This window comes from Tympanuchus pallidicinctus, unplaced genomic scaffold, assembly GCF_026119805.1.
Source record: "Tympanuchus pallidicinctus isolate F22 unplaced genomic scaffold, pur_lepc_1.0 scaffold22, whole genome shotgun sequence".
NCBI classification, from domain to species: domain Eukaryota; kingdom Metazoa; phylum Chordata; class Aves; order Galliformes; family Phasianidae; genus Tympanuchus; species Tympanuchus pallidicinctus.
Genome location: NW_026294739.1, coordinates 13,327,515 through 13,339,548, shown reverse-complemented (window position 1 = coordinate 13,339,548; position 12,034 = coordinate 13,327,515). Strand labels below are relative to the sequence as shown.

Sequence of the window (12,034 nt, the reverse complement as noted above, 5' to 3'; positions counted from 1 at the left end):
CACTGTTCCTGTTAAATGAGTATTCTTAATTCAGCTAGAGCTTCTAAACAGAAACCAGTGACTTCAGCCCATGCTGAAGTCACGCATTTTGCTGAGTAAAGGTTTCCAGATGCGAACGCAGTTTGGGGATGTGCTGCGCCAGCACGTTAGTGCAAGAATGTCCTAAAAGGGAATCTAATATGCTGTGAACTAGCACAGTGAGTAGGAGTGTCCTAGCTAAGGGTGTTCATTACATAACCCCCAGGATGGTGACTGCCTCTGTTTTGGAACCAGCTCTTAAGTTGTGCTCCAGGTCCCAACGTGGACCAGGTCTTTTGGAATGTTTTCACTCCTCGGAGCTTTGAGGTCTGTGTGCATCTTATTTCACCGTTTTCTCTCTGCCTTGGTGAATGAGATACTTAACTTTAAAAGTAAGGAGACTGATGTAGGTTATTCAGCATAGGTATGAGATGCTTTCAAAAGATAACTGACAAGTCAGATTTGGCACAACTCTCAGGTTGGTCAGGGTCTTGCTTTTAAATACTGTTCAGTTCCAGGCTTCATGGTTTTTACTCCATTTTCAAAACCAGGAGGGCTTTTAACAAAACAGGATGAATTACTTTACATGTGTTGTTTTCAGTGCTTCCAGGATTACAGGGTATCGTAAAATGAATGCTTTCCATTTTTGTATAGACACGCTGCCCTTCTGTCAACCCCCCTCACCCCCCTCCTTGTTCAAGGGATGCATAAGAGAAATAAAGATTGTATTTGATCATATAATAGCACAGTTCTTTTTGAACATTTTTGTCTTTGGGAAAACTAGGTGTTAGTCTTATGTTCTACTTTTCTAAAACAAGTAGAGATTTAACGTTTGTTTTGTCACTTGTTTGGAAGTGTGGCAGGGAGATTGGAGCTTGATGATCCTTGAGGTCCCTTCCAACTCAAGCCATTCAATGATCCTATGACTCTGTGATTCTCTGAACAAATGCAGTGCATGTGCATTTGGCATATGTATAAATCCAACTCCATCCTTCTGGTATGCCTCCACCTCTCTAACTGACCATCCTGACTCTCTTGCTCTTTTTACCTTTTTTCCCCTCATTCAGTATTCCACCGAACTGAAGAAGCTGTACTGCCAGATTGCCAAGACATGCCCCATTCAGATCAAAGTGATGACCCCACCACCCCAAGGAGCCGTCATCCGGGCTATGCCAGTCTACAAGAAAGCAGAGCACGTCACCGAAGTGGTCAAACGCTGCCCGAACCACGAGCTGAGCCGGGAGTTCAACGAGGGTAAGAGGGCAGTGCTTTTGCTCATAGTCCCTTTCCAAAGCTGCTTGGCCCATGAGCAGTAGTGCAGGGGCTTTGCAGCAATTTCACAGCAAGCCTTTGGAAGCAGGCCTCCTTGCAGTGGTTCATTTAGCTTTTTACTCCCTGTGCTTAGCAGGAAGCTTAGTCCTGTGCTTTAGTTATTCCTGTGCAAGTGTGTCCTTGAGAAGAAAGTACGAAAATAAACCTCGTGCCTGCCCAGGTTGGATGGATGTCTGTCCCCGTAGCAGGCAGTGCCTTTCTGGCAACCTTTCCCCACTCTGCTTGTGCTCCCTCGATGAGAAGCAGCTGTTTTTGTGCTCAGGAATGAGCTTCCATGTCGCTGGGGCAGGGATCTAGTAACAGGATGCAATATCATCTCCAGTCCTTAATCCACGTCTCAAAGACAGAGGGGCTGTTTATCTCTGGCAGGATAACACTAAGTGCCAGCATCAACTGCAGGCAGCCTTCCTGTATGCTTAACATTATCAGTTCACTCATATGAGAAGAATCAAGATTAAAACACGATTACTGTGAAGTAGTAGCTGTTATAAAAATGTCACGGGGCTTTCTGCAAACTCATGAGCTAGACTCCATTTTTCTGTGGCTGCTTAAGTTCACATAAGTTCAGATGAGCATCTGTTTTAGTCTATGTGCATTATTCACCTCCTACTGTAATAAATAAAAAAAAAAAGGGTCAGTTAACGGGGTGTTTGAGGAGCCTGGATCCCTTGGCTGGGTACAGTGTGGTCAGCTAGACAAGCATAAAAACAAGCAGGGACTTGGGATATGAAAGTCAGAACGAAGTGAGACAGTTCTTTGAAATAAGCTTTTTGTTTTAAAATGCTTTGGACAGAATGTGAATATTATTTTGAGAGTTTATACTTGGTTCAGTGACATACCTTTAAGGAGGAATGTGATTTAAATGCTGAATTTGTGTTTTGAAAGTAGTTTTCTCAACATACACTGTATTTTGAGTAAGAAATTAACAGTTCAAGCACAAAATGAATTGGGAGGCAAAATGAGTTGGGAGGGACTTTTCATAAGGGCATGCAGCAGCAGGACAAGGGGGTAATGGTTTTAAACTGGAAGAAAGTAGATTTAGACCAGATATCAGCAAAAAATTCTTTGCTGTGAGGTTGGTGAGACACTGGAACAGGCTGCCCAGTGAGGTTGTGAATGCCTCTTCCCTGGAAGTATTCAAGGCCAGGCTGGATGGGGCTTTGAGCAACCTGATCTAGAGGGAGGTATCCCTGCCTATAGGAGGGGGGTTGAAACTAGATGGTATTAAGAGTCCCTTCTAGTGCAAGCCATTCTGTGATTCTGTGAGTTCTTTAGGTGAACCTGAGACACACTTCTTTCTTCAGAACTTAACTGTGTTGTAGAAACACTAAAGAAAATTTGCAGGAAAGAGGGGAAACTTTTGTTGTTTTTTTTTACATTGAAAAGGTGCCTAGAAACATCACGTTCCCTGCATCTGTTAGCTAAGGAAGCATTGTTTTTATGTGTGGTTTTTTTTTTGTTTGTTTGTTGGTTTGATTTTTGTCTGGCAGATGAGAATTTGGGAAGAGGTGTTTCAAGGTCTGGGGAGGCATGTGTGTGCTGTGATAGATCTGTGGGACAGAGTGTGTGGGTTCCTATTGGTTGGGAAGTCTTGCTGCCCTGCACTTCAGCTTGTGTTGGTCAGTGATGTTTTTGTCTCCCTGCCCTTGCAGGGCAGATTGCACCTCCTAGCCACCTGATCAGAGTGGAAGGAAACAGCCATGCTCAGTACGTGGAAGACCCAATCACTGGAAGACAGAGTGTGCTGGTCCCATATGAGCCACCTCAGGTATGTTGTGAGCTCAGGGCTGGGGCAGCCTGACATTCAAAAGGGTTGGAGTTCAAACTGTAGCCAAAGGAGCCAAGATCTTGTACGTGCCCTGTCCTCATCACTGTTAATCCCTCTTCATCAGAAACAGGGTTTTAGACACTCTCTACATTCCTTCAGAGTATGAGTTCTTTATTTTTGTAATTTAAGGAAGCCTTGTTGTGGAGAAGACTTGATGATAGCCTAGTTCTTTATTGTACAGCTGTGGGAGTGGGAGGGATTTTCAGAGGGACAGCTAGAAAAAGCAGAGCTTACCACTCACCATCTCTTCTGCTCATCCTCTCCATCTCATCCAGGTTGGTACTGAGTTCACAACAGTCTTGTACAACTTCATGTGTAACAGTAGCTGTGTAGGAGGGATGAACCGTCGCCCAATTCTCATCATTGTCACACTGGAAACCAGAGAGTAAGTGGTGCATAACAAGTGTAGCTTGAGATGGCCTTCTGGCTCTTCTTTTGCTCAGGGCAGTGTTGCAAGGTCCTTAGGGATGTATTTGATTTTAGGGATCGTGGAACATTTTTAAATCTTGAGAGATAGGAGTTGCCCAGTAACTGGATATTGACTGGCACTTGGGGGGTTTGGGTTGATCAACGCGTAGTCTGGTGCAAACCGTTCAGGTTCTGTACTTACTGTGCTGTTATGTGAAGTAGATAAGGGTGTTTTTGATGCAGATAAAAAGTTTCAATACATGGAAGAAGTCTCACCAGTATGTCTGTCTGGCTTAATCCTCCTGTGAATAGCTGGATGCTTTGCTCTGTGTCCACTGAGCAGAGTGCTTTCATGCCCTCTCTCTAATATAGCAAATTTCTGTGAAACTGCCAGGGAAAAGGTGGAGACCAGTGGTTAGACTTAGCAAAACAAAGCATCTGGCAGCTATTCTAGCTGATCACATTTGGCTTAAGTCATTGAAAGTGGAATTTGATGATCTTGAAAATCCTTTCCAACCTAAGTAGTTGTGTGATTCCTTCAAATCTGACTGTGATGTCATCCCTTCTGCATAGGTTCCGTTTAGGAAGATCAAGTCAACAGTTGGATCAGTGCAGATAGATAATCTGAATCCGTTCACTTCTGTAACTTGTGTTGAATCTGTGTATTATTTACTAACCGTGTCTAAGATGAGCTTCCAGGAGATGGAACTCATGAATACTGGCCTAGAGGGAGTAAAGCAGGAGTAGATGCTAGCTTCTGATTTTGGCCTCCTGTAAGCTTGAAGGTGTGAGGGATGCTGACGGTGACTATCTGATCCGCTGGCTGATGTCCTCTTTCACTTTCCTTCCCAGTGGGCAAGTCTTGGGCCGCCGATGTTTTGAAGCTCGCATTTGTGCTTGCCCAGGCAGAGATCGCAAAGCAGATGAGGACAGCATCCGCAAGCAGCAAGTCTCTGATAGCACAAAGAATGGTGATGGTACGAAACGCCGTAAGTAGCTGGCAGAGCTGGGCGGATTGCAGATGACGCTGTCAGCAGGTGCAGCCCTGGCACTTGTGCTGTGGGGATGGAGCGGTCCTGCGCATGGGCTTGGAAGCAGGAGGGCATTAAATGTCTGTTTTCACTGGGTGAATCAATCTGCAAAATGAGCCGGTGTTCACAAAACGTTTGACAATCTGTAGTGGTGTTACAAGCGCTGTTTGTTCTGACTGAAGGGGGATGACTCTATCTCAACACCTTCAGGGTACCTGGATGGGACTGTAACCACTTCCACACTGTAACCGCTTTGTTTGGGACTGTGCTGTTGTTCCCTCATCCTTTTAGCAATTGTCTTCCACAAACAGGAATCTAGATAAAGACTTCACACAAACTGTGCTGTGTGTCTGAGGTCCTAAGGCAAGTAGCCTCTTTCTGTGCTCTGTGGAGTACAACACGCTCATCAAAAGTGCAAAAAATGGAAACTCAGTCTTGGTTTCCCATATGTGCTCAGTGATAACACTGGGTTGTATAGCAAAGAGGCAAACTTCAATGACAGACAAATAGGAGATTTTCATTTCCACAGTGGGTTCTGTATGCTCACTTCATCCACTCGCTGTGGATTACTGATCCACCAATGGCTCTTTGCAGGTTGTCTGCTTTACAAAGCCAGTAGCTATGCACATAGTTTTGGAGTGGTTCAGGCAGAGATCCTTTCAAAGCACTGCATGTTAACACCAGGCTTATGCTTGATTTCTCTCTTTCTCTATCTCTTCTTTTTTACTTCCTTTGCTGTTTGTGTTTTGCTTTAGTTTAATGGGATGCTTTTTTGTTTTCTTCTAGCTTTTCGACAAGGAACTCATGGCATACAGATGACATCTATCAAGAAAAGACGTTCTCCAGATGATGAGCTCTTGTACTTGCCGGTGAGTTCTCTCTATCTTTTGCTTTTATCCAATGTTTCTTATCCTCCTTAGTGCATTGAGGCAGGTCAACTGCTCACCTAGACATCATAGAGAACTGTGTTCAGTGGGTAGGGTTGGAGTGTGGAATACTTTCCCTAGAGATGCATCTGTTTTAAATGCGTGTTCCGAACAAATTTTGTAAAAAAAATTAAATCTTACTGACTGTTGATTGAGACTGGCTTGTGCTAAGCAGAGGGTAGGATCACCATCATGGAGACCTAACTAGGTTTCCTCCTCTGATGTTTTTGAGTCCGTAGCACTTGAATTTTCTATAGAGATGATGTGTTGAATCCTGCTTTCTTGCTGAAGCTTGTGGGTTTTGTGTACTACCATTACAGTGGGATGGTAGAGATAAAATACTCAGTAATAAGTGTAGAATCAGAAAAGGCAAGAAAGTAATTGGCCACTGAACTGCTTTCACTGTAAGTCACGTTTAGCTGGGTGGAACACAAATGGCAGCCTTCTTGGGGGAGAAGGGAGATCTAAACTTAACATCCAAATTCAGTAATCCTTTTTTTCTTAAGCATAAGTCAAAGTTCATCACCACATTTGATTTGGACCAGAACATTGCTTTTGACAGGTATAGATTTATGTCAAGGTAGATGACAATCTCAAGATGTTCACTAGCCTGCAGTGTCAGATTATCTCTTCAACATTTATCTGATGTACATCTAACACAAGACTTAGCAGTTTTACTGCTTACATGTTGAGTATAGGCAGTATTTGCATCCTGCTGTGGCTGTTTACTTGAATGTATCTACAGCTCACTGAAGTGGTGGTCACTTTAGATGCAGTTCCTTAAGGCTTTTCTTTTCATCCTCTTCCTATGACCTAGGTGAGGGGACGAGAAACATATGAAATGCTACTCAAGATAAAGGAGTCCCTGGAACTTATGCAGTACCTTCCCCAGCACACAATTGAAACTTACCGGCAGCAGCAGCAACAGCAGCACCAGCACTTGCTCCAGAAGCAGTAAGTATGGATGTGCTTGCAGTGACCTCTGTAATGAGGATTGTGGGGAAGGAAGAGAGAGGAGAGAGACACAGAAAACTTCTGCACAGGTGTTTATAGGGACGTGGTGCTTAACCAACAGTATGAAACTGCTGATCTCCTACACAGAGCCGGTAGAAGTCAATACCAGGAAGAAAAACTTCAATACCAGAACTTGAGAGAGAGATTTTGCAATGGGACAAAGAAGTCCTCCTTTCTTAACTGCAGGTCCTGACTGCTTGCAGGTCCCTTTCTACCTGCTACATGTGTGTGACCAAGCCGAGGAACATAGGGTGGGCTGTGCTGTTTTCCCAGCTTTGTGGGAATGGCAGTGAATGTGGAGCCCTCCACCCCTTCTCTGGGGAATCCTCTGAAACATTTTGCAAGGAGCATACAGTGCTGGAACTGTGAGCATCAGCCTGCCCATGTGCTTGAATACTGCTGCTGCACTGATTTGATGTTGTTGAAGGGCTGGTGGCTGTCTCTTGGTGGGATGTAGATATTGCAATCTCCTGAACTGTAACACTGGAAGCTGACAATTGGGACTGAGGGTTTGACAGTCAAGAATTGCTCTTTGACCAATGGGTACTCCAAAGAAGGGTTCTTTGTTGGCACTTTTAAAGCATTTTTAAACAAACAAACAAAAAAAAGTACTCTGTGACTGGCTCTTCATGTTGTGCATGAGAAACTTTCCATCTGGGCAGACACAGCCGCTGTCTGCTAGCAAGGCTCTACCAGGATTACTTCAAGTGGTGTAAGTGGCAGGAGGATAGGGAGAAGAAGGGCCAAATAAGTGTCTGGTTTCAGTCTTCCTCTCTGCTCCTAATGCTTTACAGTTACAGAGACTGGGTGACAGAATGAGTTTGCAGACAGACCCCAAGTGGTGTCATTCACAGGCCTTGCTTCACCTGCTGTGTCAGGTGGCAGCACATAGCTGGCCAGGCTGTAGGTGGCCGCCAGCGGTAGTGCTTAGCATCTTGTGCGTTCCTCCTGGCAACCTCACGCGTCAGGAGGCAGTGGGTATATCTCATTCCCTTGCAGAGGTTAGCACAAGGCCAAGGCACCACTTAAGTCCCGTGTGAGCCTGTAGGGATTTATTTCAATGCCTTGGCCTTGTCTCAGGGCTTCTGCAATACCACGGCTTTATGCCAGATCTCTGCATATGTTCGCATTTCGACCTGTGTGTTTTTAGTGTCAGCTGGAGTCTTGAAGAGGCTTTATAGCCCTGTGCTGAAATGGCTGGAGCATCCAGGGGCTCTGGGCAATCTGAGATACTTTTTAATAAAAATAAAATTCAGTCATCTGAGCTGTTTGTGTATATTATAACTTGTGTTTACTAGCTGCTAGGCATTGTGGCCTTTGTGCACTCAGTTGCATCTCTTCAAAGCTCCACCTGAACTGCAGCCATTTCAGTTGAGAAATGGTTGTGTAAGCAGAAATGGATGGCAGCAGATGACAGCTTTCATTTGGTGCTGACAGTTGCGTGGCCATAATTACTGTTTTCATTCTTCTATCAATAGGATGGGTTCCTGGCAACTGAAGTTGGTATTTGTTACCTTTAAGACTAGCATGCGTGAGTCTCGCCATTTAATTTAATGAAACTTCTTTTTGGCATGTCTCCTGGCACTTGTCCAGTTAAATACTCATTTTTCTCAGCTGCTGAGTGTGCTGGGGTATTGGGGAGACAGATTAACAGCTTTTAAGGATGCCGAGAACGTGGGGGGGAATTATCTTTCAGTGTTTGTCCAGAGCTACTGGAATTATCTCTGCTGACAGCTTGCCATGAAATAAGGTCCTCTGTACTGAAATGTACTTTCAAACATTAGGTGCGGTTGGGTTCTAGCACTTTGGCCTCGATCATCTAGGGTATGTATTAATTTCTGAAGGAATGTGTTGAGGGCAAAGGGAAATTGGGGCTGGCGAGACTCATAGATATGATTATACCCCCCCAAAAAGCCCCCTCAGAGTTCCAGATCGTGATGTGAGAATAAGGAGAGAAGGCACTTTGTAGGAGCTGGCTTTGGTAAGAGCAGTCTTGCATGTGAGTGGGTTCAGCTAACAACATGTTGTACGTTTTCATTTTTTCTGAAGGTTAGGAAGAGCAAGAATGAGATTGTGGTAGAAAGTAATTTTTGTAAAAAAAAAAAATAAATAAATAAATAAAATAAAATAAAATCTGACTTTTGGAAACACTATAATACAGACCAGCATTGCATTTCACGGACCAGCAGTGCTGTCTTACAATTCTGTAATTAAAAAAAAAAAGAACAGATCTGGTGACAGTCAGCTGCCTGTCCCACAAGATGATCAAAAATACTGCGCTGTTCCATGCTGTGCCGGACCGTATCTTTCTCTGTCTCATCTCCTCTCTCTGTTTGCTCCTTTGTGCATGGTTTTCTCTTACTAACCTTATTTACTGTTATGCCAAATACCTTCATGATCATAGGTGGGAAGGCCTTTTTTTTTTGGTTTTGATTTCTGAAGTTTCTGTTCTTCCTTTTCCACTGCCAAATCCTGTGAAGAGCAGCACACACGTTTACGTAGAAGGCTTCCTTTTCATGCTTTGCTGCTGATGTTTAAAATCTTTCTGTCAAAGGTTGACCAGAATATTTTTGCTTCCAAAGATACCAGAGCCCACACTTCTTATGCGGAAGGAAAGTTTTTTTCTGTCGTATGTTGCAAAATGCATTTACAACCAGTGTTCTCAAGGAATACTGGAAGACACTTTTTCATACTCAATGAGACTTCCTGTTGTGGCTTTCCCCCTGCTGTTTTCAGAACAGTCTATTTGAATTGGTCAGAGCACGTTAGAAAGAGGTTTGCAAAGACTTCCAATGCCCACTGAGGAGGTGATTTATATATTCCAGCAGATGTTTCTTTTGTATTAACAGGGCTGCAGCCACCAATCCAGTGGTAGCCTTTCATTCTAGTGAGCAGCCCAGTTCATTACCCAAATGAGAAGGGATTGACCTTGTAAGTCAGGTGTGATGGAGCAAAGCTATCCAGTGTCTGGTGTGCTCCAGCTGAGACAAAAACTGTTGCTCACCGTGGCAGGGAGGAGGCTGGTGGGAGAAGTATTCAATTCTACATACCCCCACCTAGATATTCTCATTTTTGCTGTAGAAGCTATGGTGGATTTCTACATGGTTTGGTTTTGTAGTGTTGTGCTTGCGTGTGTTGTGAGCTCCAGGCATTTGGATGCTGTTTTCAACTGAAGCGTTACCAGGCTGAAAGTAAGCAAGAAAATGTGTGGGATTAGGTACGTGAAGACATGCTGTGCTCATTTTGCTGGCACTGAGGGTTGGTGCATTTGCATCAGGTGGCAGTCCCAGCGCCCTCTCAGCTTCAGGCCCTCTGCCTTCCCAAGGGAGAGTGCCTGAGATAGAATCAGTACAGCTCATTCACGACAGGCACCGCCATCTCCCTAGCACCAGCTTCTGGTTTTTAAGTAACCAAAGTTTGAAAGGAACTCTGAGGAAGCTGCATCTCTCACGCATTTGGCTGAGTGCTTTTTTCTTCTCATATTTCTTTGGCTCATTTGAGCTCTGCTGGGAACAGTATCAGGTACCGTTTGCACCCGTGTGACTGGGACGCAGAAATCCGATTGCCATATCAAATAGTTGCTTTTTTTTGCCAAGCACTCACACCTGGGGCTTTCCAACTTCCTAAATTTGCTTGTTGCATACCCTCACTGCAGGTGCTAAGACATCAGTTTATCCTGTCTGTCGAGTCCGTACTGTGATCATGAAGGTGGAAAATGGCTGTTTCTCTCTTGCTGTCTGATGAAGGGCCCTGTACATTCATCTCTTCTTTTCTCTGGTTCCTTCTCTGCAGTCTCCTTTCGGCCTGCTTCAGGAGTGAACTCGTGGACTCAAGGAGAGACTCTCCCAAACAGACCGATACCATCCTAAAACATTCCAGCCCCCCAAAACCATCAGTATATCCATAAATGGAACTGGCGGGTTGGCTTTGCCCAGCTCGTGGGACTAGGAGCACTGGGGCAAATATGCAGCCTGATAGCAACAGAGTACATAGTGAGAGTAATCTCCTGAAGGGACTCAAACTTTGCCAAAACAACAGACGCTTCTACAGATCTCTTAGCTGTAGCCGGTGGCGCTGGGAGCTCTGGAACCATGATGTTGTCTGTCTTGGTGTAACTTTTTCTTCTTGTTTTTGTAATCTCTTTCCTGTTAACTTCTGTATTTGTGAAACACATAGGGTTTCTCTGAGCAGGTCTCAATTTTAAAATGCCTTGTCTTGTATAAATTTTAAGAAAGTATTCAGGGGCTGGGTGGGGATAGGAGGAGAGGGTGGATGTTTTGAAGTCTGTGCTAATCTGTTAGGCCTGTTTTAATGCCATTTATGCAGTAATAGTGCAATTAGCTGAAGTGTCTGTACTGCTGGACAGAGGGAGATAGTAACTATATTGGCACTAATTAAGTCATTTTTCCCCTGTAGAAATGCCTTCTAGTTTGGTGTTACGAATTGTTTCCCTCTATTTCATAAAAAGTCTATCTAAAATAGATAAAAATTACAGGGAAGACTGGACAACGCTGTCAGACTTTGCACTGAAACTTCTGGGCTTAGTCTAGATGTACTGAACTTAAAAAGCTCCTTCCTTGCTCTCATGAGCTCAGTCCAAGTGGACAAGTGAAGGTGAAGTTGGAGTCTTGCTGTGTAATGACATCCATGTGTACCCAGTGTCCCTGTTCCTTTATTATTGAGGGTGTAAAGCACAATCTGTTCATTGCATGACCTATTGAAAGCTTATCCAAAGATCAGAGCTCACTCCTTTCCATGCAGACTTTCAGCAGTTATTAGATGTTCCTTCATTAAGCTTACTACATTGTACCCTTTGCTACTGTCAGCAGCTCAAAGATGTGCCAGCATCTGTTAGAGATAGCTCAGCCTGATGGCCTTAAGCCATTCCTACTTTGTCCAGTAATCTTGCAATCAGTAGCCATTGCTTTTGCTCAGTGTCTCCATGAAGTGGTCTGAATTAGCAATTTCTGCACAGAAGACCCTTTCTCACCAAGGACTCGTAACCCTTTATACTGCTGGTGTCAAATCTACCTCTGGAAGGTGTTTGAAGGGGGCTTAACAAAGTTTGTATTCTTCAGAAGTTTGATGTCTAAGTGCCAAACCCAGATCAGCACAAAGGAAGCATGGTGAACAGGCAAGTAAAACATGCCATGGAATTCAACTGGTATTGCTGACTGTGGCTCTGGGAGCAGATACTGGAGATGAGAGAGGGGCTGTGGAGGATGCCTGCTGTGGCTTATCTTCACAAAGAGTTGTGGTCCCTAATGCTGATAGAAAAGTGTCCTCTGCCTGTGTTCTCAGACGGTAGCATCTCATCTAGGGAAGCCTCCGGTGTTCATGGCTGTGGAAAGTAGAAATGTGAAAAGCTTTCTGAGGGGCGCAGTAGGAAAGGAGCTTCCTGCATGCTGATGTTTGTCTGCATCAGTGCTGTTCATGGAGCAGAGCTTGGATGCATATGCCAGGGATCAGCTGTCCAT

At 44.3% G+C, this 12,034-nt stretch overlaps 1 protein-coding gene across 8 annotated transcripts in view; it reads left to right on the top strand.

Moving 5' to 3' along the window:
- Positions 1 to 12,034, top strand: part of TP63 (tumor protein p63) — a 110,709-nt gene that overhangs the window by 87,024 nt on the left and 11,651 nt on the right. For 6 of the 8 annotated variants that reach the window (XM_052687459.1, XM_052687454.1, XM_052687458.1 and 3 more), the window contains 6 exons: positions 1,086 to 1,272; positions 3,003 to 3,118; positions 3,454 to 3,563; positions 4,439 to 4,575; positions 5,404 to 5,486; positions 6,361 to 6,497. In XM_052687459.1, the coding sequence (XP_052543419.1) occupies positions 1,086 to 1,272; positions 3,003 to 3,118; positions 3,454 to 3,563; positions 4,439 to 4,575; positions 5,404 to 5,486; positions 6,361 to 6,497 (770 nt within the window). Of the gene's footprint in view, positions 1 to 1,085; positions 1,273 to 3,002; positions 3,119 to 3,453; positions 3,564 to 4,438; positions 4,576 to 5,403; positions 5,487 to 6,360; positions 6,498 to 10,349; positions 12,030 to 12,034 lie in introns of those variants that run through there. The other 2 variants (XM_052687462.1, XM_052687456.1) reach the window with 2 other exon arrangements.